Below are 27,413 nucleotides of genomic sequence, written 5' to 3'. Positions count from 1 at the left end.
AAATCATCATAATTTATAAAAATGTGTAGTATTATTTTCTTCCTGGAGTAGCTGAATATTTCATCAAATATCATAGAAATTTTAAGCCAAATACATTTTTTAAAACCAAACAACTTCCAATTTTGGTGTTCAATGTATACCACAACTTCCAATAATGAAAATTCTCTTTCATATCTGTTACATTTAGATCTATAAATATAAAATTTTCATAATAATATAAATTGTTTGTTACTAAAAATACTATTATCCTGTCTGCATTTATGTTGCTAACCTCTGTCAAAAATTGAGTTGATTTTAATGTGTAGGCATGCTAGAGAAAATTTCACTGTCTCTCTTTCACTGAGTATAGACAAAATATATGGAGCAATGTTGCAGAACATTTGTTTACAGTATAAAGATGTTTCTTTGCCAAGGTGTCTTCTGATTGGTTTAATAAAGAGCCGAATGACCAATAGCTAGGGCAGGATATATAAACAGAATTTCTGGAGAGCGAGAGGAAGAGGAGGATGAATTTAGGCATGTGGGAAAGACACCAGGAGACACAGAACAAACATGGCACAAGCCATGTGGTAGAACATAAATTAATAAAAATATGAGTTAATTTAAGTTATAAGAGCTAGTGGTACAAGCCTAAGCTAATAGCTAAACTTTCATAATTAACAAGTCTCCATATTTTCATTTGGGAACTGGCTGGGGGGACAGAAAAAGACTTATTATAGAGCCAGTATTTCAGTCACTGAAAAGAAAATTGTATATGGAAGTTTCTGTCCTGCCTGATCCCACAGCCATTCAGTCCCAAAGAAACACGCAGAGGCTTATATTAATTATAAACTGTGTGGCCCATTAGCTCGGGCTTGTATTAACTAGTTCTTACAACTTAAATTAACTGATAATGCTTATCTATGTTTAATCATGTGGCTTGGTACCTTACTCAGTGAGGCATTCTCATCTTGTTTCCTCTGTGTCTGGCTGGTGACTTACTCTCTGCCTTTTCTCTTCCCAGAATTCTGGTTGCTCCACCTATAATTCCTCACTGGCTACTGGCCAATCAGTATTTTATTAAACCAATATGAGTGACAAATCTTTACATGTACAAAAGCATTATCCCACAGCAGAAAATATCAGTGAAGCATCAGGAAAGTGCAAGAGAATCCCCAATACCTAGAAACCTTGCTGTGAACTTGCCACTTTTTCTTCTGGTCTTTCTATCTTGTGGTAACCTGACATCATGGCATAGCCAGATAACTAAAACTCTGGATATTTTTCCCTGGAGTTCCCAAAAGGGTGCCTAAGGAGAATGGAGACTACCGGAGAAAGTAATAGGGAACTAAAGTCTGGAAAGTGACCCCATAGTGTCTATTTTGAACTCTCAGACTCCTGTCTGCAATATAAAAGCTTAACTCCATTTTTTAATTCTAACAACTAAGCCAAAAGATCCTGCCCAGTTCCCAGACTGGCCACCTGATGGTAAATCAACACAGGAAGAGCTAAGTGGCTTTGAAAGTTTAACTGACATTGGAATTATAACCCACAAAGGATCTAGAAGATTTAAATAAGAATCATAATCACATAATTGCGTAATATGAATCCATTATATTTAAATGTATGGAGTATAGTAAAAAGTGCTTTTCATGTGAATAACCACAGACATGCTTATTCACATAAAAAGTCAAATAATGAGTTTATGTAAATAACATAAAAATATATTATAATTCAGAAGTAGCAAAACTGTTAAGATCAAGAGCTGATTCTTTGAAAGTATTAATTAAAAATAAGTAAACCTTTAACAATGTTGAATAATAAAAACACAAATGAACATGAAAATGAGAGAAATTTCTAATTTCTATCTACTCATACAATTTTTCTTAATTACACAATGTATAACTATAAACCACGTGTGAAAATTTACCTGAAATATGTGATCTTCAAGGATGATATATATTACTAAAATTTACTTATGAGAATATATGCATTGACAGTCTACATAATGTTCTTGTAGTCATTCCCAATCCTAGTGGCCACATGCCCACTCCAAGCCAAGAGTTTCTTTGTTAGCTTCAGAATCCATGTTACTACCAGAAAACCACTTAACTTGGGCACTGTCAGCCCACAGTGAAGCCTGCCTCATGGGAGAGGTAATCCTACTTCAGGGAAGAGCAATGAGTATATGTGGAAAACGAAGTATTATCTTATTGAAAACTGATATTCTATTGAGAAGATGGTCCATTGACACCATATAGGTAGTTCAAATCTATAATAGTGTAGCCCTACAGAATATTATTAACTCTGTTTAATCTATGGTTTTTCAAATTTATTTAGTGTACATGCCTCTTACCACCAGATTTCTCTTAATCACCATGGACTACATAGCTGGAAATACTGTTATAAACTAGTCACAAACATGAATACAAATATAAATAACCTAAATGATAGTCAATAAGCATCAGGCAGTATTTTAAAAACACACTATGACTTCTTAAGAAGTGTTTAGTCTAAGTATGTAAAGAAATGTTTTGTTTTGTTGTTTGGTTTTTCAAGATAGTGTTTCTCTGTATGCAGACTTGGTTGTCCTGAAACTTGCTCTGTAGGCTGGCCTTGAACTCACAGAGATTCATCTACCTTTGCCTCTCAAGTGCTGGGATTAAAGGTGTGCACCACTACTGCCTGGAAGACAACTTTACTGAAATAATTACATCAACGGGTTAATAATTGAAAGCTATTTGATTCTCTCAGTGAATACCAGAAAGACAATTGAAAACTTCAACATAAAGTCTTCCTCTAAATACTTAGTAGAATAGTAATATGCTAAAAAATTATGTAACATAATAAAATAATTTAAGGTTAAAATGCTAGAAGCAGGAAAAAGACAAAGACATTTACTATTACTGCTGTTACCATGTTAATTCAATTTTAAGCATTGTAAATAAGAAAAAATGAAATGTAGACACTAGAGAAAGAAAACATGGATTATGATGTCTGTCTAAAAAGTAGAAGAAACCCATTGAAAAATTATTTGAACAATAGAGTTTAATAAATATTTTATAAGCTTTAAGTATAAACAAGTCCACAGATTTCCTACATACTAGAAGCGATGTTAGAGCAATTAAAACCAGTATAATGACACAATCCATTTAGAACCTAAAAAAAACCCCTTGGAATAAAAAGAAAATTACTAAAAATGAGAAAACAACAAACATTTATTAACAGGAACAAAACATTAAATGATATATTGTGTAAAGTTTGCAAAGATGGTGCCTACCATCTTTCATTGTTACTGAGTGAAATTAGTTTCAATCAAAATCCCAACCCCATCTCAGCAAAAAGTTGACACATTTGTGTTCAAGTTCTAAAATTCGGCATAAAAGTATCAAAGACAAATTTGAGGAAACAAAAAGTAATTTGAAAAATGTGATTGAATTACCCAAGCTAAGAGAATGTAGCATTATTCTAGGAGTAGAAAAATAATCAATGGCTAGACATGGCAATTCCTGACGAAATCTAAAATCCATCTCCATCTTTTAGATGGAGATGTTTTCTAGGTTTTAGGTAGAGAAGGCCTATCTGCACCTAACATTATTGCTACAAAATATCAAGCCAACATACTGTGTAAGAAATATTACATAAATTACATGATACAAAACCCAAGGCACATGGGGAAGGGGCTAGAGAGATGGCTCACTGGTTAAGAGCACTGCTGCTTTTAGAGGACTATAGTTCAGTTCCCCCAACCCATATCAGGTGATTCACAACAGCATGTAGCTTCAGCTCCAGGGTATTCAACACCCTCTCTTGGATTCCATGGGCACTGGCACAAATGTACATATGAATGTACATACATGTACACACAAACACACAATTAGAAAAAAGCAACAACAAATCTTTACAAAACCTTTAAAATTAAATAATAGAAACTTGTATTCAGTAGAAGTAATTCTTCCTCCCAGCATGTCTTCTAGTTATTTGGTTAATCAATTCTGAGACTTGATTCCAGTTTCTTTTAGATAATAGATTTTATTGCTAAATCTTAGAGACTTCTGTATTACCAAACACCAGAATGTTTTTTAATTATGAATTTTTTGACACATATGAAGATCAGAGAAGAAATTTCCATGTATAAGGTGGTTTTACTCATAAGAAAAAGGTCAATCACTATTAGTTGGAACTACTTTTAACTTCAAGCACAGAAATTCAATAATCAAAGATGTGCACATTTAGAAATATTGGTGTGAGGCAGGAGAATTTCCATGAGTTTTAGATCAGCCTGTATTATATAGGCAGCTTGGGCTACAAAGAGAGACACTATGTCATACATCTCTCACTAAACTAAAGTGTTGGTTTATTATTAACCTCCCAAGTCTGCAAAGAGTTAAAAATTACAGTAATACCTAATATAGATATTACCATACACTGTTTATGATTGTTCAGTAAAATATTTCTAGAGAATAATTTAATGAATTATAAAAAATTAGGTAAGTATAATATTTGATTCATAAATTTCATTTCTAAGAATTTTAACTTGGCATAATTAGTCAAATACACAATGATATATATGCATATATTTAATGAGACTTGATTAAATAAAATATCACATGTTCATGCAGTGAATGTTATTGTACCAGTTATGAGATTTTCAACTATAAGAGTGGGAGAAAGGCATAAATCAAAAAGAGATTTATTATTCAATGGTTCAAAGAATCTTAATACAGTCTTCAGTGTAGGGAAATCTATGATTCAACTATATTGTCAGAGACCCAGTTTTCTTGAGTGTCTGTTCTGCCATGTTTTAACTACCTTTTCTTTTGATTACATTCAATAAATATGTAATGCATTGATTGACTATAGTTATATAGTAATTATCATAGACGGACATAGTCTCTGCCCTCATGTAGTTACAGAAAATACACTGTATAAGGAAAAATTAACAGAGCAGTGTGTTACATGATAATTTGTGCAAGAGATTTGTTTATGTATAAATATAAACCCATCATCTTAGGAAAATTATGATAAAGTGCTTCTTTATGGATTGTCTCATTTCATCCTTACAACAACCTGATGAGTTGAATATCATCATTCAATTTTATAGATGTATAAAGCAGGGCTCATAGATATGGAATTACTCTTAATTTCTGGTAGAGTAAGAATTTGAAACTGTATGTCTTATTAAAAAAAAATCCATACTCTTAATCTTCTGTTAAACAGCATTTGTTAAACAACATTTGGAAGAATAAATTTAAAAATCTCAAATGAAATAAAAAAATAACATTCTCTTTAGGAATTGATAATTAACTGAAGTTGATGACAGAAGTCAAGAAAAGGAGGAAGAGAAACAATGGCCTATATTGATAAACTAGTAGTGCACGATGATTGATTGCCTAAAGTTGTTACAGAATTTTAAATTAGGCCTTGTGGGAGACAGTCACAACTAGATCTTGTAATCAGATAATTCCAGAGGCTACAGAACAGAATCTTGTGTATGTTTTCTGGAAGACTTGTTTATTGGATTGAAGTAGCATAAGAAAATCATATAATTTTTTACTGATTACTCATGAATATATCTGCTCTATAAGTTGGAGAAGCTTTGGTGAAGAAAGTAAGATTACTATTTTTATAGAACTCACAACTGGACATGATGGAGAACCTTGTAGTCATGAGTAGATTGTGATTTGGGTGGAGAATTACTTGATCAGACATGGTATGATAAAATAACTCTACACATTTTGGGAATGTGTCATGGATGTGTGAATGAGCAGAAATAGGGAGAAGGGTAAGATATTGAAGTAGTTCAAATGAGAGTTAGTAATGGCTTGGACAATGGTGATAACAGTGAAGATGGAGGAAAATGGTCTGAGTTTGAGAAATTTATGTCTGTATGTCTTAAGCAAATTGACTGCCTTTGCTTGATCTTCAAAATAACAGGGTGAATTACTTTGCAAAGCAGAGAGCAATTGAAGTCATGAAGGGATTAGATTGGGAAGGAGAGATTTTGAAGAGCAAAGGAAAATTATTGCCTTTCCACACAATTCCTGAGAGGCTTAATGAATCAGAAGTCATTCTATCAACAAATCCTGTAAGAACAATTTGTTTCATTTCTTCTTCTAAACCCACTGCTGGTCTATGACAGCACTACTGTCTAGGGTTTTCATGATCTTTTTGTAGGTTAATGTTTCTCAATATTCCTAATGCTGTGACCCTTTAATACAGTTTTTCATGCTGTGGTACCCCCCTAACCATAAAACTATTTTTATTACTTCTTCATAACTGTAATTTCTCTACTGTTTTGAATCATAATGTAAATATGTGTTTCAGATGGTCTTAGGCAAGCCCTGTGAAAGGGTTGTTTGACTCCCAAAGGGGTCACAATCACAGAGTGAGAACTGCTGTTTTGGGTTTTTTTTTTTTCCATTTTTGTATCCCAGAATCTTAGTTGTTCCACAGGTAAGGCTAAAGAACAGGATTCTGGGCTGTCGTCTGTCAGCAATGATATCCAGATGAATGGGTGTGTTCCCTAGTATTGGTAAGCTAATCAAAGATTTTGGAAGCTGCTGGTCTGATAACTTGATGGATGTAAAAAGCAATCCATGCAGCTATCTCAGAAAAGAATTACAAACAAGTGTAGAGAAAGCACAAAAGCCTTGAGTTAGAAATGCTCTTGGCATGTTTGAAGAACAAAATAGAAGGGGCTGGAGAGATGGCTCAATAATTAAGGGTACATACTGCTCTTGTAGAGGAAATGAGTTCAGTCCCCATATCATGTTGATCACAACTACCTGTAACTCCAGCTCCAGGTAACCTGTCCACCTCTTCTGGTTGCTGAGGAAAAGAACACATACCCACACATAGACTCACATGTATATACATAATTAGGAATGAAAAAAATTTAAAATAAAGAACAAGAAAGGAAACTATACCTAGTGTGAAAGGAACAAGTGATAAGCTGTAAGAAATGAAATTGCAAAGATGATGGGATGGAATTCATTTTTACTGATTCTTCTGTAGACTATTGAAAGGACTTTGTGCTTTAAGTTGAGTAAAATTGATAACCACTGGAAAGTTATAAGCAGGTGGCTGTTTTTAACTTATACTCATCAGGCTCCCTTGGGCTGCTATGTGGATAACAGACTGTACTAGGGGAGGGGTAGCAAAAGTGGCAATACAGAGACCAGTTTTATCACAATAACTTGGGTGATAAGTAACATTGGAAAACACCAGTGTGTTAACATTGAAGATTTTGAAAAGTCAGGTTATTGTTATATTCTTATATCAATATAATTTTCAGTTAGATCAAATGTGGAGTAGATCAAATGAGAGGGAAAGAAGAATGACTAAGCTTTTGTCAGGAATACATAGGAAAAATTTATCATTTACCCAGGAGAAGGTTATGTCATGGCTTAAAGTAGATCAGGAGCCTGATTTGGGACATATTAAACTTGTGCTGCTAATGAACAATCAAATGGAGATGATAGGTAAATAGTTGGTTATAAAGTTCTGGAGTAAAAAAAAAATTATCCACTGTGATCAAGTAGTCTTCATCTCAGAGATGCAGGGATGGTTCAATATGTGAAAATTCGTCAATGTAATCCACCATATAAACAAACTGAAAGAAAAAAATCACATGATCATCTCATTAGATACAGAAAAAGCCTTTGACAAAATATAATATCCCTTCATGATAAAGGTTCTGAAAAGAACAGGGATACAAGGAACATACCTAAACATAATAAAGGCAATATACAGCAAGCTGATAACCAACATCAAGCTAAATGAAGAGAAACTCATAGTGATTCCACTAAAGCTAGGGACAAGGCTGCCCACTCTTTCCATATCTATTCAATATAGTACTCAAGGTTCTAGCTAAAGCAATAAGACAACAAAAGGAGATCAAATGGATACAAATCGGAAAGGAAGAAGTCAAACTTTTACTATTTGAAGATGATATGATAGTGTAGATAACTGACCCCCAAAAAATTCTACCAGGGAATTCCTACAGCTGATAAACACCTTCAGTAATGTGGTTGGATACAAAATTAACAAAAAATCAGTAGCCCTCCTATATACAAATGGTAAATGGGTTGAGAAAGAAATCACAGGAACAGCACCCTTTACAATAGCCACAAATAGTATAAAAATATCTTGGGGTAACTCTAACCAAACAAGTGAAAGATCTATATTGTAGCATGATTAATAAAAACTCAGAGACAGATATTGGGGTTCAACCTGAAGGTCAGAAGAGCAAAACAGTCATCCACTGGCTCTTACCTCTTATATATTTTAAACATTTTGTCATGATATTAATGGTCATATAGAGTACTAATTAATTCTAGAAAAAGGTTTCATCTACCTTTCTATATATGATTTTAGGTTTGACTATCAGTTTTCTATAGTGAACCATGAGCATGCCTAACAGCGACCTTTGAAGTCTCCAAAAAGGGGACAGGGCCCCACAATAATGATTCCTCCAGGACTATGGTAACATCGCTAAGCTAAAAAACACCACCTAAATTAGAATGGCTTTGGACTACAAACTGCTCAGAATAATTTTGAGATAGCTAGCTGAGATGATTCAGCCTAACAGACTACTCTAGCCAGGACTTGAGACAAGCCCTGCACTTTCCCATTACGCCGAGATTGTACAAAAATGATATACCTATTTCTCCCAGGACTTGACAATTAATCCAAATTTTTCTTTGGATTAATTAAGATACTGTCACCTTCAGACAGCAGGAAATAAATTTAAGAATAGGATACCCACATTCCCAAGAGGCAGGATGGGTGGTTTTGGTCATTCAATGAGATATGGATATTTGTCATTGTTTAGGGAGTTGGTTACAAGTTGTTATTGGTAATGATAAGGAAAAAAAAAGCTAAACCAAGGAAATTAGATTCAAGGGTCTTGTTTTGAAAAGAAAAGAGGGGGATATAGCTATGCTAGGATAAAAGGGTAGAATATACTTTAAAAAGAAAAAAGGAAGGATATAGTTATGATAAGGTAAAAAGATAGATTATTGAATCTACTTTAGAAAAGCAACTACTAGTTTTAATTGTTTTACATTGGATTGGACTTTTGTATATTATATACAAATTTTGTATATTGATACAAATTTGAGATTAATTTTGTTAAAACATGCTATACATAGGTTTCTAATCTTGTTTAAGTCATTGTACCTAGATAGCTCATTTAACAATGTAATTCAAATTTCTAGTCCTTGAAAGTTATTACCAACTGTATAGGATAAGGAAATGCAGGTTAGTAATTAGTCACCTATTACAATTGAACTTGTAGTTACATTAGGTATGTTTTCATGGTAAAACAAAGATATATTTTCAATAAACAGGCCATCTTCAAACACTTCAGAAATCTAAAGAATATGGCATTTAAGATGTTTTAATAACATAGGTTCTTTTTAAAATGACAAGTAGACATGTCTGCTTCTGGCAGCACCAATCTACTTCAGAGGAGATGATGAGCTTTGAAGAAATTCTACATGGAGTTTGCTTTCTTTGTGGCAAAAGTAAGCCACTGGACAAGAATGTGCCCTTTCCTCAACTGCTTACAGTGTGCTGTCCTAATGGGACAAGCAGGACACAAAAGAGAGTGGCTGCCAAATCTTGCCCAGACAAGGAGGAACAGTGCTTCAAAAACCCTGCTTCATAGAAAAGTCTGTCAAATATTCTAGGCCTGTAGGTCAAAGATGGATGCTCCAAAATTGCAAAGGAACTTTGGGTGACTTTCCAGGCAGCCACCTGTTTCCTATCATTTCTGAAAAGTTTTGGAAGTTGCTTTCTCACACTTCCTAATTACTCAATTAATATTATTTCCTTCTTGGGTCTCTGAGGGAGTTGAAGACTAGATAGTTATAGTTTTCCTTGATTACCAAACACAGAAAACATATTAAGATAGAAAGTAAATTAGGTACAAGACTTTGAACTCACCAAGATAGGATAGATAATGGAGTATTTTCTCTGAATTTTTCAAATGCAAATGGACTAGATTTTGATGTCTTTAGTGCTTGTATATATTGTATATAGTTATTGCACTATATATATACTTATATTAGTTATAGCCTTTCTTTTTATTTTAAACAAAAAGGGAAAATATAGTGGTATATTATTTGTGTTTTAATGAATAAAGCTTGCCTGAAATTCAGTGCATAGCAGCCACACTAGTCAGCCATACAGGCCAGGCAGTGTTGGTGCATACCTTTAATCCCAGCAGTCACACTAGTTAGCTATAGAGGCTGGGCGGTAGTGGTGCATGCTTTTAATCCCAGCACTAGAGAGGAATAAAAAATGGAAAGAGACATGTCACAGTCTCATTCTGGGATTCTTGGAGGCAGGATGGCCATTTCCGACTAAGATAGAGGTAAGAGCCAGTGGCTGGCTGTTTTGCTTTTCTAACCTTCAGGTTGAAGCCCAATATGTGTCTCTGGATTTTTGTTAAGCCTGCTACACTATATGACAAGAATTTTAAGCATTTGAAGAAAGAAATTAGAAAAGAGATCAGTAGGATTAACATAGTAAAAATGGCAATCTTATCAAAAGCAATCTACAGATTAAATGCAATCCCCATAAAATCCTAACACAATTCTTCACAGACCTCAAAAGAACAATATTCAACTTCATATGGGAAAATGAAAATCCCACCATAGCTAAAACAATGCTGTACAATATAGGATCTTCTGGAGCTAACGCCATAGAGCTATAGCAATAAAAATGGTTTGGTATTGGCATAAAAACATACATGGATCAATTTAATTGAGTTGAAGACCCTGATATAATCCACCCAACTATGAACACCTGATTCTCGACAAAGAAGCCAAAAATATACAATGAATAAAAGAAATTATCTTCAACAAATGGTACTGGCATAACTGGATAGCAGCATGTAGAAGAATGTAAATAAATCCATATCTTTTTTGCCCTTCACAGAACTTAAGTCCAAGTAGATCAAAGGCCTTAACACAAATACAGTTTCACTGAAGCTCTGATAGAAGAGGATGTGAAAAGTAGTCTTGAAGGCATTGGTATAGGAGACTACTTCCTGAGTATAACATCAATAGCACAGACACAGAGATAGATAATAAGTGGGACTTCCTGAAACTGAAAAGCTTCTGTAAGGCAAATGTCATTGTCAATATGACAAAATGGCAGCCTACAGAATGGGAAAAGATCTTCACCAACCCCACATTGGACAGAGAACTGATATTCAAAATATATAAACAACTCAAGAAACTAGACATCAAAATATCAAATAATCCCATTAAAAATGGGATATAGATTTAAACAGAGAATTCTCAACAGAAGAATCTCAAACGGCTGAGATACAAATAAAGAAATGTTCAACATCCTTAGCTATCAGGAAAATGCAAATCAAAATGACTCTTAAACCTGTCAGAATGACTAAGATCAAAAACGCTAATGACAGCCTATGTTGGAGCAGATGTGGAGTTAGGGGAACACTCCTACACTCTTGATAGGAGTGCAAACTTGTGCAGCCACTTTGGAAATCAGTGTTGCAGTTTCTCAGAAACTTGGGAAACAATCTACCTCAAGACCCAGTGATACTGCTCTGGGCATATACCCAAAGGATGCTCTAATATACAAGGACACTTGCTCAACTATGTTCATTGCAGCTTTATTTATAATAGTCAGAAATGGGAAACAACTTAGATGCCCCTCAACCAAATAATGGATAAAGAAAATGTGGTACATCTACACAGTGGAGTATTACTCAGTGGAAAAAAAAAACAAGGACATCATAAAATTTGCAAGCAAATGGGTAGAACTAGACAAAAAAACATCCTAAGTGAGGTAACCCAGACCCAGAAAGGCAAACACGGTATGTACTCACTCATAAGTGGATACTAGATATAAAGCAAAGATAACCAGGCTACAATTTCCAGCTCCAGAGAAGTTAGGTAACAAGAAGGACCCTATGAGGGACACATGGATCTCTCTGGGAAGAGGAAACAAATGAGATGTCCTGGATAAACTGGGGGTGGAGGTGGGGGAATAAAGGAAAGGAAACATGAGGGATCAGGATGGTTGAGTTGGGGGCAGGATGGAGGGTGACAGTAATGAAAGAGATTTCTTAATAGAGGGGGCCATTATGGTGTTAGGGAGAAACCTAGTGCCAGGGAAACTGCCAGGAACCCACAAGGATGACTCGAGGTAAGACTCCTAGCAATAGTGGAGAGGGTGCCAGAACTGCCGTTCCCCTGTAATGAGATTGGTAACTACCCTAATTATCATCATAGAGCTTTCATTCAGTAACTGATGGAATCAGATGCAGAGATCCACAGCCAAGCTCCAGGCTGAGCTCCAGGAGTCTAGTTGAAGAGTGGAAGGAGGAATTATATGAGTCAGGGAGCCAAGATCATGACAGAGAAACCCACAGAGACAGCTGACCTGAGCTTGTGGGAGCTCATGGACTCTGGACTGACAGCAAGGGAGTTAGCATGGGACCGAACTAGACCCTCTGCATGTGGGTGACAGTTAGGTAGTTTGGTCTTTGTGGGGCCAGAACCTGTCCCTGAAGCATGAGCTGGCTCTTTAAAACCTAATCCCTATGATGGGATGCCTTACCCATCCTTTATGCAAGGGGTAGCAGTTTGGCTCTGCCTCAAATTGATATTTCATGCTTTATTGACTCCCATGGGAGACCTTACCCCTTCTGAATGGAGTCAGAGGAGTAGACGGGGGTGGGTAGAAGGGAGGTGGGGGGAGGGGACTGGAGGAGAAGAAGGAGGGGAAACTGTGGTTGGTATGTAAAATAAAAAGTCTGGAGTCTATGGGTAATAAATGAGCTGGACATATCAGTCCAGGGCTTACTGGCTCACAGATGGTTTTTAAAACCACAGAATGGCTGAGATCACCAAAGGATATAAATGAAGAAAAGATGACAAAGCCTAGAGAAAATTTTAAGAGAGTAGAAAACTATGAAATGCTGTTTTTTGTTAATATTTTACTTCTTCTTTTCTCACCCCCATCCCCACTTAATTTATTTGACCGTAAAAGTGATAAAACTGTGCTAAGCTTAGCCTGTGTATGCCTAGATCCAGAGTCAAATATTTCTCTTCTATTTTTCTCAGATGTGCAATATCCACCTTGGAAAATGTGCTAGATGACTATGTTTCAACTGGTCCCCACACTTGCAGTGTTCCTCATATGATACAGTGTGCCACAGTAGTTTTTTTTTAAAAAAACAAAGCAATTTAGCTTGAAAAAGAATTTTCAGTGAAGACAATAGTTGTAATTAACTACTCACCTGGTGAAAGAATTACAATTCTTGATTGGAAATTGTAATGTTGGAAGTTTTATGCTTCATAGAGTCAACTTTTTACATAGAAGCTTGGGCTAAAAATGAAGTAGTGAGATTTCTGTGGTTTTCAACATGAGAATCATATACCTTTAATAAATTGTGTCCTCTCTTTGACTTTCAGATACTGATGACTCTATTTATGCAAAGTATGTAATATCATAGTAGTATACATTACAGTATCTGATAGGTATCTTACTGGTATCCTCCTTTGCTACAATGAAAGGACACATTCTAAAAATAGCTACAACACACATGTGGAATCTCACAGTCACATAATCAACCATTTTACTAAATACAAGCATTTTCATTCACATACAGCTAAATAAAGAATTTTTCACATTTCATTACAGTGCACAACAAAGTGAGGCAAAGAATACAGTACATTTTGTTCTGGAATATAAGACAGTCTAATCCAACATGCAGTTGTGATCATTGTTACAAGTTAATCTTTTCTTTACCTATGTAGGAAAATAGCTTCTAAAGCTTTATCCTCAGTATTCTATGAACACCTGATTTTTCACACTTATTTTCTAAAACCCATTTATTGCAGTGACAACAGTACTGAATTCTACTAAAATGATTTTAAGATTTTTCTAGAATTTATTCAAGCAGTTAAATTCAGCCACCTCTGTTGCATCTATGTTGGGTATTTTGAAACCCACATTAAAAAAAGCCAGGAATGGGAAAGTATATTAATGTAGTTTTGTCAAGAAAGCTGTAGACATGTTTTATTTCTACACCCCACCCCCTTTTCTAAGTTGACAAGAATATAATCAACTCTCATTTATCCACAGGATAATCCTAAGTTTGGAACCATCTAGACACAAGTATAGTTGTTGAAATTTTGTGTTAATTCACAAAAAAATGTTGTTTGCCTTACCTTCTACAACCAAGAAGCTGGCAATTTAAACTGTGTGAAATGAATATAGAATAAATGACCATTTCACCTGCAGTTGATAATGTGAATTGGTCTAAGATGATTTACTTATCCAAATTGGAGCAAAGGTGGCAGAATGCTCTTGCATAATTTTATTATTTGGTTTATTTTAGCTGAAACAAATTCCCAGATTTTCTGATGCACACATATTCATACTGAACTTGAATAGGATATTGCAAAAACAGTTTGCTGATCATTCTACCACAATGGATATGAGAAACTTGACTCTAATCAGAATAGTTTTCTTACTGTGAAAAGTATGGCTTTTGCCTAGCTGAACTGGCTACAATCCAAAAAGTAATTTAAAGCATCACTTCTTTTCAAGAAGATAATGAAATTTTCATGTCAGCCATTCTAATTTGCTGATGTGGTTAGCTGTCTGTTCACCTGAGAATTAAGAGCTGACTCTCTCGGGTGGACAGGAACCCAGTGTAGGTACATAGAAGACAGGTGGCCAAGGTTATTGTGGGATGAGTACTTTATCCACATCCCACTCCCCATTGTTGTATTTGGTTCCTTTCAATAAAATGTTTATAGTGTTTGTGAGAAACACTTAGAAACCCAGACAGTTTTAATGTGTTTTCAGATGTGTAGTTAACCCCTTATTTAATGCCCTCTTGTCAATAATACCTGAATGGGATTTACCTTTGATTCATTCCTAGATTCCTGCAGAATTATAGTTGAGCTGTAAAACAATAAGGAAAACATATCCTATCATGTAGAGAACATTAATTTATAATCACATGACTTCCAAAACTAACTATTATTTATTCATGTAACAGCATTATGATCCAGTGAAAAGTTAGGAATCAGGTAGACTTGGTTCTTGCTTTCTTATTCTGTAAAATGGGGTAAATAAAAATCTCACAGGACTATTATGGTGATCAAATATGTGAAGTAAATCAAAATGCAGGATTTTTAAGGGTTCCAGGGCCACATGTTGAGCAAATATTCAGTACAGAATCAATGATCAAGGACTTGACTCAGGGTTCTTTGTAGACAATCTCTGTGTTGTCACTGTCAGGTACCTAAAGAAGCAGGCAGTATGCTTACTTTCAGATTGTAGTTCGCTGATGCAGTGAAAGTCCAGGTATGGTTAGAGGACATACATGGTCATTTTACACGGGACAATTTCTTTCACACAGTTGGTAACTCTATCTTGAGAGTGTACACTTTCTCAAATGTGATTAATAACAAGGTGTGAATGACTTCCCTTTTCATAATCACATCATTTTTACTAGACTGCTCAACCTTGTAAGGGCCTTACCAAATAGATGATTCATATGGGCCTTTCATTTTACAGTTGAACTGTTAAAAGTGAATTAGTGTTTTTGTACCAAACCCAGCACACATCTGGCATGGTATTATCATTGAATAATATACCATACTCTTCTTTCATTTATTCTAATTGTCTTCAATTTGATACTTGATTTCCTTCTACATGTTTTCTTTATGGTCACCACATCTGCAAAGCTAAAATACCAAGGAACAGTTTTTCTCTCTGTAGGTATGTTTTCCTGGAACCTAACTTCCAAAACCCCAGACCCTTAATATGTGGTTCACATAGAGCAATCATTGCCAAGCCTGGGCCATAAAACAATGTCTAATCTAGCCCATGTCAGCAATTTAGTTCCTCAATCACAGCACCTGGACTCCCTATCTACCCACACATGAACCTGTCAGAGCTCCACCCCTAGGAAGAAGGCTCATTTGTTATTCAAAGGTTGAGTTCTCTTCAGTCACATAAGGATTCTATTTATTTCGATAACTTTTAAGTTCAAATGGGAGAGTATTTTTTGAAAATATAAGGGTTGACTAGCACAAACATCTCCTCTCTGATTTGATAACTTCTTCCGAAGAGTGAACCACATTTGGTACAAATCCACTCTTCACCCCTTCCCAACCCTCCTGGATTGTAATCTCCCCTCTTTTAACCAGCTCATATATGTCTCTTGTCAGGTCTGTGAAGGCTTTCTCCACATTAATGGCATCTCGGGCTGACGTCTCAATGTACTTCATGCCGTATGCAGCAGCCAGTTTCTCGGCCTCGTGGCGAGTCACTTGCCTCTGTGTATCCAGGTCACACTTGTGACCCACCAGAACAAATACAATTTGGTAGGGCTGAACGTGTACTTTGGTCTCTTCTAACCACTCATGGACATTCTGGAAGGACCTGCGGTTGGTAATGTCAAATAAGAGTAGACCACCTACTGAATTCCTGTAGTAGGCGCGAGTGATGGATCTAAAACACAAGAAAGAAGTAAAGAATAAAGTTCGTGCCCAAACTCCTTCACTCCAATGAACTCAGTGTATGCTAGTGTTTCTGGTTACTGACAGTCCTTTAGTAAATATAAATGACATTCTATAACAATAATGATAAATTTTCAATTGGGTAAAATGTTAAGATAGCCCTTCCTAGAAATGAATGCTCATGAACTTTCAGTTGTTTTCCCTTGATCCAAACATTGAAAGAACCCTTAGGAAATGACTGAGTTCTATTTTCCACCACAATTATTTCCCCTGCTTCCAAATCTGAATAACTAAAACATAATTTGCAAAATAACGCATCTGAGTTATAGAGTAATCATAAAGCAAAATGAAATAATGGGCATTAAAGTGCTTTTTGTTGATGTGGCAAATTCATTTCTAGTGCTAGTAGTCTAAAAAAGTTTTCAAGAATAAGATGATTTTATTGAAATGAATAGAGATTATAAATATAATTGATGAACCAAGAAAAATATCTTGTAATATATTTCATTTTTCTATTTACCATTACTCCATTTCTTTTTTTTCATTATTGCTACTTTTTTCTATCAGATATCACCAATAACTTCTATGAAGAGAAAACACAATTTTATTTTATTTCCTAAGCCATGTGGGAATGGGAAAATGTGGATGGTAAAATGTTCTGGGCCATGGCTAGAGAGATGGCCCAGTAGTTAAGAGCATTGACTGCTCTTCCAAAGGACTAGAACTTGATTACCAGCATCCACATGGCAGCTCAGAACTGTCTCTAACTCTAGTTCCAGGTGATCTGACATCCTCTTCTGGCCTCTATGGCCACCAGGCACTCATATGATTCACAGACATCTATGTAGCCAAAACACCCATACACATAAAATAAAATAATAAATATTAAAAATTGTTCTGGAGAAAAATACTCTACTCATTGACAAAATTCAGAGAGGTTGGTTGAGGAGGTACTAGCTGGGAGAATCCGTCAAAATAGTCAAAGCATTCCCATCAAGTTATATTATTTATTTAATTTGAATAATGTAATTAGGTTATTTCTAAAGCCTACTTATATATTTATTGTAATGCTCAGAAGAAGCATCACATATTTTAATTTCTTGAGTTGATGAGCCTCATTATAAATATATATTATTGTATTTTGCTTAAGAATGTAGGAGCCTATGAAAAGATGTAGAACAATTTGCCTCTTTAATCACTTGTTTTAGACTATTGCAATTTTTGAAATCTATGTCTATATTTAGGGTTTCTGTCTTCTCAGATGGGTATGATAAATAATGAAGAGCTCTATGGCTGAAAATTTAAGAAAAATGGTCCAATGTTAATGGAGAAATATCTAGGGAATTGCAGTCCAAGAAAAAGATGGTATAGGTAGGCCTTACAAATGAGTTCAAGTCTCCAGAACCAGCGAGATTAACCCTGGGGAATTAAAATATTCCTAATTCCTTTATGTTTGAAGATTCATTCAGAATGATAGTTATATCAGAAAAAGTTCTAATTTGTGAAAATGTTGCTTTGAGAAATCAATGAGCAATCAATCAAAGCTCTAGAATATATTTATGCATTAGTAATTTGTATTTAGCACAGAAAGTGTCAAAATGTTTGAAGCATAACATAAAGCACACAGAACTAGACCTCTTCCCCAAATAAAAAAATCATGACATGAAAAAATAAATGACAAACTGGGGAAATATCTTACAACATAAATGACATAAAAGGGTTAATTTTTTTCATTAGACTGAAGTCCATGTTGGCCTTCAACTACTCATCATCCTCTTGCTTCAGCATTCAGAGGGCTGAAATTATAAACATGCGCCACCACTGCTGGTGTTAGGGTTATTATTTTTAGCATATAAAGAAGTTCTAAAATCAATACTGTTTAATACATAATGAGTAGTAAATATAAACAAGCTGTTCAAAGACCCTAGTAAACATATACAAGATACTTTTCTTTATTTATGAGAACGTGTATAAAGTATTTGCCAAAGCTTTGTACAAGTGAGAGGTTAGAGGCAACTTAAGTTTGTAAGTATTTATTACCTATGTCCTGCCTCAGTGACCTAACTGGTACCTTCTATGCTCAACTAATGTTCAGTGGAGAATGAGTAAATGATATAAATATGGGGGTATAGAATCCTTTTGCTCTGGTTCCTGCTGCTCTACCTTACTTTAGTTTAAACTGTTCTCTGCAAACTTTTTATGTAGTTTGTTTTCTGTCAGTTCTGTTTTTATTCATGCTGTTTCTCGTCTCTGGGCATTTTCTATCTTTGTTTGGGCTTCACCTTCTCCAGTTAAACTTCTCAACTCTGTATCCATACATAAAATCACAAATACAGACTAAAAGGAAGAACAAAGAATTGTGAAAGAAAAATAACCATACTCACTGATTGCCCAATAAGTATCCAGTGGTACAGTAGGGAGTGGCATATAAATACAAACAAAACACTCTTTTGTGTGTTGCCTCTGTATGTATTCCTTCTGACTATAGTAGTACCGAAGTTCTCAAAAGGTCAGGGGCTCTGTCTATTATTTTATATGGCATCCTCTTATGTGAGTAACCTAACACTATTTCCTCAGAAACAGTTTCACTCTCTGGCAATTGAATGTATGGTGGTTCCAAGAGAGAATCAATTGATCAGTCTCTAATTCCTTTATTAGGACATTCTCTCTCTCTCTCTCTCTCTCTCTCTCTCTCTCTCTCTCTCTCTCTCTCTCTCTCTCCAAAATATAAATAGAGATATAAAAAGACATCAATATATATCTAATCTATCTAGTTTATCTACTTACCTACATACCTACCTAGTTACCTACTTATAGCTTCCAGTCATATTAAGATGACTTGGAAATACTTTTATAAACTATGAAACATGGGCTCTGATTTTGATGAATTATATAGTAGTCAATTCCAGATGATTTATTAGCTACCAAAAAGCAGGTTGATGGAGTTGTGGTGCAAACAATGTGTTAATGAATGGCCTTCCCCTGCCTGGGTGCTTCTTTTCCTGCACTTAACTCCTAGCTAGCTCAAAGTGAGCTTGAGCAGAAGCCCCAGAATCTTGCTTGTCACCTCGGCAACATCACGAAAAGAACCAAGGAAATCCTTTCTCCTCAGGGGCCAGATAAGCACCAAAGACACCCCCCTGCCCCCTTCCCCCAACTGCTCGCGCGGGCCCGTGCTGCACTCCCACCTGAACCTTTCTTGACCCGCTGTATCCCAGATCTGGAGCTTGATGCGTTTTCCTGGCTCGATCTCCACCAAGCGGGAGAAAAAATCTACCCCCACAGTGGGGTCTGAAACCTGAGCAAAGCGGCCCTCGGTGAAGCGGCGGATCAGGCAGGACTTGCCCACCGTGGAATCGCCGATGACAATGAGCCGGAACTGGTACAGCCAGATGGCCTCCATGTCCGTGGCCTGGCAGAACTCTTCGGCCCGGGCCTGGGGAGGCGGAAGGGGGCGCCCCACCAAGGCCTTAGCTCCGATCAGCCCTTATTTGGCTTGGCCGCAAGCACATCACTGGCCCGGTAGCCCGAAGCAAGGTAGGCCCAGGCGCTAGGGAAGCGGAAGGATGGATGCTGTGCTCGCAAAGGTGATGAAATGGCAGCAGCATCAGCACCACGCACTCTGACTCATCACCAAAAACCGGGTTACTGTAATTCTTCGCGTAGATGCGACACTAGCTCCACCACACTGTTTGTAAGAGGAGCGCATGCAAAAACGGATAGAAGACTAGTGTATTCCTTTCTTGATTACACCAAACATAAACATCTCTTCCAAATTTAAATATTTCTTTGCCGTTAAAATTGCAAATATAGTTCATTTTCATTAAAGTTAAATAGAAACACAAAAAGTCCGTAATTAAATAATTGTCTACATATATCTATGCTCAAACATGAAAATATTATTCATGCATATGCATGTGCATTTATTGCTCTTTCTTTAAAAAATAGACAAAAAATGTACTTTTAATCTGATACCTTTTTGTGCAAATAGCAAAGTATCATATACATCTTTCCATTTCCAACTCATTTTTAAAAGATCATTCATATTGTTTTCCCTAATAACACTCCTAATTTATATTGTAACTAACAGAGTGCAATGGTTCGCTTTTCTCTACATCTGCACAGGCACTTGTTATTTTTAGTCTCGTTCCTTCCGCCCCATGGAGAGCATGAACTCAGTGCTCCCATTACCACAAATTATACAGTTGAGTTTTCCCACATTTGGGGAAATCGCAAAGAATCAGCACATCCTGAGTGCAATGGATAAGCCTCACCAGAGTAGACCACCTTAGTAATCATGGTATCTCCTCTCCCAGATAAATATCTGTTTATCTTTTTGATAATAGTCCTTCCTACCTTGTTGAGGTGACATTATATTATGATTTGCATTTTATGATTAATTATATTGAATAATTTTCATATTCCTTTAATGATCATTATTATTATTTATTCTAAGACACATCTGTTTAGATTTAATGCTTAGTTTTAATCGAGTAATTTTTTATTTTGCTATTGAGTTTTTGAAATCCCTCCTGTATTTTGAATATCAACTCTTTGTCAGAGGTATGCATTACTAATATTTTCCTATTCTGTAGTCTGGCTTTGCACTCTATTTCTTTTTTTATGAAAACTCTTTTTAACTTTATATAACTTATTTGTTTTATTTTTGTTTCCTGTTGTTTTGGAGGCTTTAAACAAGAACATTGTTCATTGCAATGTTCTGAAGCATTTTCCCTGTGTTTTCTTCGAGACTAATAATTTCAAATACTTCACGTCAGTATTTAATATAATGTGAGAAATTGGAAGCTAGTTTCATTTTTCTGCATTTGAATATCTAATATTTCAGCACTATTTATTGAAAAAAACCTTTGTGCTCAGTGTGTGTCCTTACCAACTTTGTCAAAATGGATTTACTTCTCAGCTATCTTTTGTTCTATTGTGGTATGTATTTGTGTTTATGAAAATACCGTGGTGTTTTGATTATTACAACTTTTCAAAGCCAGACAGCGTTGTACTTCCTGCTTTGTTCTTTTTGCAAAAAGTTGCTTGTCCTATTATTTTTGTGATTCCATATAAAATTTGGATTACTTTTTGAAATTTGTGAACAATATCATTAGTATTTTAAATGGTTTTTTTCTTCGCGTGTGCACTTGTGCATCTCTGAGAGAAAATGGCACATGTGTGTAGGTGCTCAAGGAGACTTGAAACTCCTCAGGAGCTGGAGTAGCAGGCACCGAATGTGGGTTCTTGGAACTGAAATTCAAGTCTTTTGCAAGAGCAGCAAGTACTTTTCACCACAGTGCCATCTCTCCAGATACTTAGAATGTCATTAGTATTTTGATAAAGATTACATTCAATCTGTAAATCTTTAATGTAGACATTTTAACAATATTGATTTTTTTCAATCCAGGAATATGGGATGGATTTCCAATTTTGTGTCCTTTTGCAGCTTCTTTCACTAATGTTTTATAAATTTCAGATTAGAGCTCGTTCACCTAAATTTGTTACTATGTATTTTACTTTGTGTAGAGCTTATAAATAAGATTTCTTTCTTGATTTCTGTTTCAAGCAATTTACCATTGGTATGTGATAATTTTTTATTGTCAATTTAATTGCTTTGAGACTTAACTAGGAGATTAATGAAACATACCTCAGAGTGAATCTGAAGGGTATTTTCAGACAGGGTTAACTAGGAGAAAAACCAGCCCTGAATGTGGACAAACCACCCCTATGGTTATTAATAAAGAGGAGATATTCTAACAGAAAATTTCATCTCTTCTCCTGTCTCATCCCATTTCCCGTCTTCTCTTTTCTCCTCTTCTCTTTTCTCTCTCTCTTTGTCCTGGCCATCTCAATGTGATGTGAGTTGCTCTGCACTGCCACCCCACCCACACCATGATAGAATGGAGAAACCTCTGTAACTATGAGACAGAATAAATCTTTCCTCCCCCTTCCTGCATCAGATAGTTGTTAAACCACTGAAAAGTGTGACTAAAACTAACAACACTACCATTTTTGAATACTGATTTTATATCCTACAACTTTGAGGAACTCATTTATTACTTAAATTAAATTAAATTAATGAAATTTTGGTTGCTCTGTTTATAGATATTTGGATAACATTTCCCCCCTCATTTCTGATGATTCTGTCTAGGCCCTCATGTACTATGCTGAATAAAAGTGAAAGTAGGTATTTTTGTTTTGTTCCAGATCTCATAAAGTAAGTTTTCAACTTTTCCTAATTCAATATAATATTAATTGATGGTTTGTTCTAGAATGGTCGTAATCATGTTAAAGTATATTACTTGTGTACTTAATTTGTTCAGGATTTTAAAGATGAAAGATGTTGAATTTTATTGGCTAACTTTTCTGTATCAACTGAGAGGAACATGTAGTTTTTGATTTTAAATCTCTGGATGTTGTTTATTGTGTTCATTGATACGTATATATTGAACCATCCTTGCATTATTAGATGAATACTATTTAGTTGTGAATGATCTTTAAGAAATTTTATTATTATTTTGTATGCATGTTTTTTTTTGTCTGCATATATGTCTGTATATCTTTGTCCTGGGTGCCCTTGGAGACCAGAAGAGGATGTCAGATCTGCTGGAGTTCGAGTTACAGATAGTTGTGAGTTGACATGTGAGTGCTGAAAATTGAATCTGGTTCTCTGTAAGAATAGCCAATGTTTTTAACTGCTAAGCCATTTTCCAACCCTGTGAATAATCTTTTTAATGTGCTATTGTATTAGATTTGGTTGTGTTTTGTTGAGTTTTGTTCACCAAGAGTATTTTGTAGTTTTCTTTCTTTTTCATTTATTTATTTATTGTTATGATTTTATCTATTATTGGTTTCTGAGTGATGCTGGCTTCATAGAATGTATTCAGAATTGCTTCCTTTTGGGGAATGGGGATAACTCTTTTTTTTTTTAGTTTCTTAATCTTTTTCTAATTTACTTATTAAAAATTTCCACCTCCTCCCCGCCTCCCTTTTCTCTTCCCCTCCCCACCTCTCCCTCCTTCTCTAGTCCTAAGAGCAGTCAGGGTTCCCTGCCCCATGGGAAGTCCAAGGTCCTCCCCCCTCCATCCAGGTCTATAAAGGTGAGCATCCAAACAAACCAGACTCCCACAAAGTCAGTCCATGCAGTAGAATCAAAACCCAGTGCCACTGTCCTTGGCCTCTCAGTCAGCCTTCATTGCCAGCCACATTCAGAGTGTCCAGTTTGATCACATGCTGTTGAACCTAATGATGGAACCACCTAGTCCTGGACTATTTTTGTGACAGTTTTTTTTCCAGTTGATTCAATCTCATTATATTTTATTTGCCTGTTCAAGTTTTCAAATTTTTCCTGATTCAGTTTTGATAAATTGTATGTATCTAATAATTTGCAAGTTTCTTCTAGAACAACCATTTCTTTGCATGTGTTCTTTGCATAATTTCTAATGACTATTTTTGTGATGTTAACTCTGTTTCCCTTTTCATCACTTATTCTGTTTCAGTTTTTTCTTTTCTTAACTTAGTTATTGGAAGAGATGGTTCTTTTTTCATTGATCCTTTATATTATTTTGTCTTAGTTTAGATTTTTTTGTTCTTTTGTTATCTATTCTAATAGCTTTAAATTTAATTTGTTGGTTTTTTGTTAGCTCATTGAGATGCAGTGATAGATTGTTTATCTAATGTCTTTTTACTTTTTAAATTGCCACAAATGTCACTTTTTGCCTAGATTTTGCTGCTTCCCAGAGGTTTTGATATGTTGTGTCTCTGTTTCCATCCACATCTTTCAGAAAAAAAATACATTTCCTTATTGATTTTTCCTTGCTCTATTAATGCTCAATGATGCATTGACTTTTGTATATTTGTATAATTCTAAAGTATTTTGTTGTTGATTTCTAGCTTTACTGTATTTTTGTCAGCAAAGATACTCAGCATAATCTCAACTTAAAAATGTGTTGAGACTTATTTTGTTACCTATTGTATGATCTATCTTGAATATCAAGAATATTCTCTGTGCTGATAAAAAAAATGTGTATTTAGCAGTTGTTGGAAGCAGTTGCCAGTATATATCTGTTAGGTTCATTTGGTCTAGATTATAATTAAATGCTGAAGTTTCTTTATTCTGTTTGGCCTATCCAGGTGGTGTTGCCTTTGTTACATTTTTATTATTGACAGTGTTTTACATGCTTATAAGGAATTTTAGTCATTTTCACTTTTTTTTCAAACTATTCCTTTTTCATTTGTAACCTTTTCCCCCCAGAATAGGTTTCTCCTTCTCTTTCATGCTCACGTGTGTGTGTGTGTGTGTGTGTATGTGTGTGTGTGTTTATGAGTCTTTCCCATATTCATTCAAAATAACTATTGATGGAGGTATTGATAGAAATATGGTATTGTTTTGTTGAAACACATTAATAGTTGAGGATTCAAAGCCACACTTCAGCAATAGAAGATCATACAAACAACAAATGGTGATGGGCTCAATCTTGTGTAAATCTTCACTGGGTAACCACAGCTCCAGTGAATTTATGAGAACAATGGACATGGCATGTCTAAAAGATGTCTTTAAAAAATTTTATGATGTGATGCTTGTTCTTAATACATTTTTAAATAAAAATAATTTATATAATTTTCCTTTTCCTTCTAGCTCCTCCCAGATACCCTCCTGTATTAGGGTTCTCTTGAAGAACAGAACTGATAGAATATATATATATATATATATCGATTATATATAACAAATAAAAATATGTATTTTAAAATATATTTATCATATATCACTAATATATTAATATTATATACTACACAGCATATAATATACTCACACTGTATTTTGTGTTAATTTTATATCCTGCTACGTTGCTGAAGGTGTTTATCAGCTGTGTAATTTTCCTGGTGGAGTCTTTTATGCATAAAACCATATCACCTGTAAATAGATGCTTGTACTTCTTTTTCCTATTTGAATACAATTGATCTCCTTCAGTTGTCTTATTGCTCTAGCTAAGACTTCACAAACTATTTTGAATATGTTTGAAGAGAGTTGGCCCTCTTGCCTTATTCCTTATTTTAATGGAAATGCTTTGAATTTGTTTCACTTTAGAGTAATGTTGGCTGTGGACTTGTTGTAAATTGCCTTTATTATATTGAGGTATTTCTCTTCTATTTCTTGTCTCTCCAGAACTTTTATTATGAAACATTGTTGGATTTTATCAAAGGCTTGTTCTACATTTAATAAGTTGATCATATGGTTTTTTATTGTCATGAAAAGTCCTAAGTTCTTAAAACATTTTAAATGCCATAATACATAGGTCTTTCAATGGTTTGAAGATTATCTAACTGAAATATATATCTATATATCTAGAAAAACCTAACTAGCATGACTACAAGATTGACTATTATAGATAACTATTAACTTGTATTTATTAAGTATATATTACATTTTAAGTGAGTTGCACAAACAATATCTTAATAAGGAACAGAAATATACATATAACAAAATTGATCTTAAATTTGTATCAATAAGGCAAGATCCATACCAATGCAAAGTATACATCTCTATAGCATATACCCCTTTAAATGTAAACAAACATTTATAAACAATATTTGGGAATTTGGGCATAGTTCTCTCCAAACTGCTTCCTGCTTTTTGTTGTGCAAAGTAATTTTATGGATTTACAGAAACCTTTCAAGGGGCTCTTGTTCTATTGAATAACATTAGTCTAGAATGACTCCATAGGTTCTCATCTTCTGTGGAAACAAAAGTAAAACCTCTTTTTCAAGGCAGCATATCCTTAAAATCAAATTTTGAAGTTAAGATACCTTTAAAGTATATGTGTTGGTTTATCTTGGCTGCCCATACAATGAAATGTCTCTCTGTACTTAACTCATTCACAGTCAAAACATTCAAAGAAGACACAATAATGTATGAAGGGGCATGGTCGATTGATAATTAACCAGGCCAACTCAATACAAAAAGATTTAGCTTTTAATAAAAGGGGAAGACTTACACGACCAGAGATCCCACGAAAATAGGTGAGCAGGGAACCAAAAAGAGGAAGTGGTAAGGCACTTCGATCTTTTATTTGTTTTGTGTGGCCCCAGGGGGACACACCTTAAGCAGAATGTGATGGGCTGAGATTCCCCATTAAATGTACATAATCTAGACTCTCTGTGTATATTCCATCTTTATGTGGCTTATTTTTCTTTATTCCTTTAATCTATGAATGTCTGTGCTGTATTTAAAAACTTTGTTTACTTTTTAAAATGATTTACTTTTATAAATCTCGATACTCTTTCTTCTCTCTCCCAAGCCTATGCACATTTTTCCAACACTGTGACCAATTTAGAGGCTTTTCCTTCTGGATTTGTCTTTATTGTGTGTGTATCTGTAATTATTTTTTTTAACTAGAACTGCTTTTTTTCTTTTAAATCCTAAGTGGGATGGCTAGGACCAACTGTGTGGTCCTGCCTTCTTGCTCCACCCAGTCCAACATGACAGAGACATGTTTACTGCCTTTGAGAGCCATTCTCTCCATCCCAGATCCAGAGTCACAGTTGGTCTGTGTTACTGCTAAGCATTTTGCAACACATTGCTTACAGACCCCATTTAAGTGCTTGGCCCCTAAAGGAGCCAGAACTGTACATGGAACTAGCATGGACCAGGAAGCTGCCATTTCTTAAAGAAGCCACACTTTTTTTTCTGCTAATGCTGAATCAGGAAGACCTCTTTTAAAGGGGCCATAGCACTCCTGTTTACCACCAGCAGACAGAGCCCATCCAGAAAAAAATGCTGACTACCAAGAAGCCATGCTTAACTTTGTTATTTTGTGTCTAGAATTCATTTCTAAGCTTTCTCTCATTTTATGTGGATTTAGTGAGCCCCACATTGGGTGCCAGATGAAGAGAAATGTGTCAGAT

General features: G+C 35.2%; 1 protein-coding gene and 1 non-coding gene across 4 annotated transcripts; both read right to left on the bottom strand.

Annotated features, from left to right (window-relative positions):
- Nucleotides 1-3,009: 3,009 nt before the first annotated feature.
- Nucleotides 3,010-20,129, bottom strand: Rab39b (RAB39B, member RAS oncogene family). 3 transcript variants are annotated; one of them, XR_007230676.3, is made up of 4 exons: nt 19,694-20,129; nt 14,901-16,497; nt 13,265-13,353; nt 3,010-7,594 (listed from the first exon to the last, which is right to left on the bottom strand). XR_007230676.3 is itself a non-coding variant. In XM_048427615.3 (2 exons), exons 1-2 carry the CDS (start codon nt 19,906-19,908, stop codon nt 16,071-16,073), a joined length of 642 nt encoding a protein of 213 aa, XP_048283572.1. In that variant the 5' UTR covers nt 19,909-20,129; the 3' UTR covers nt 13,581-16,070. The 3 variants fall into 3 exon arrangements, 1 of the variants encoding a protein (XP_048283572.1); XR_015000422.2 differs by lacking the exon at nt 13,265-13,353; XM_048427615.3 differs by lacking the exons at nt 3,010-7,594; nt 13,265-13,353 and having other exon boundaries at nt 13,581-16,497.
- Nucleotides 20,130-20,665: 536 nt separating this feature from the next.
- LOC125395888 (U1 spliceosomal RNA) lies at nt 20,666-20,829 on the bottom strand. The gene has a single exon (XR_007230677.2). It is a non-coding gene; the product is annotated as a U1 spliceosomal RNA (small nuclear RNA).
- Nucleotides 20,830-27,413: the final 6,584 nt, after the last annotated feature.

This window comes from Myodes glareolus, chromosome X (assembly GCF_982192425.1).
Source record: "Myodes glareolus chromosome X, mMyoGla1.1, whole genome shotgun sequence".
Lineage (NCBI taxonomy): Eukaryota > Metazoa > Chordata > Mammalia > Rodentia > Cricetidae > Myodes > Myodes glareolus.
Note: the sequence above shows the minus strand (reverse complement) of the source record. Positions and strands in the feature narration are given on the sequence as shown.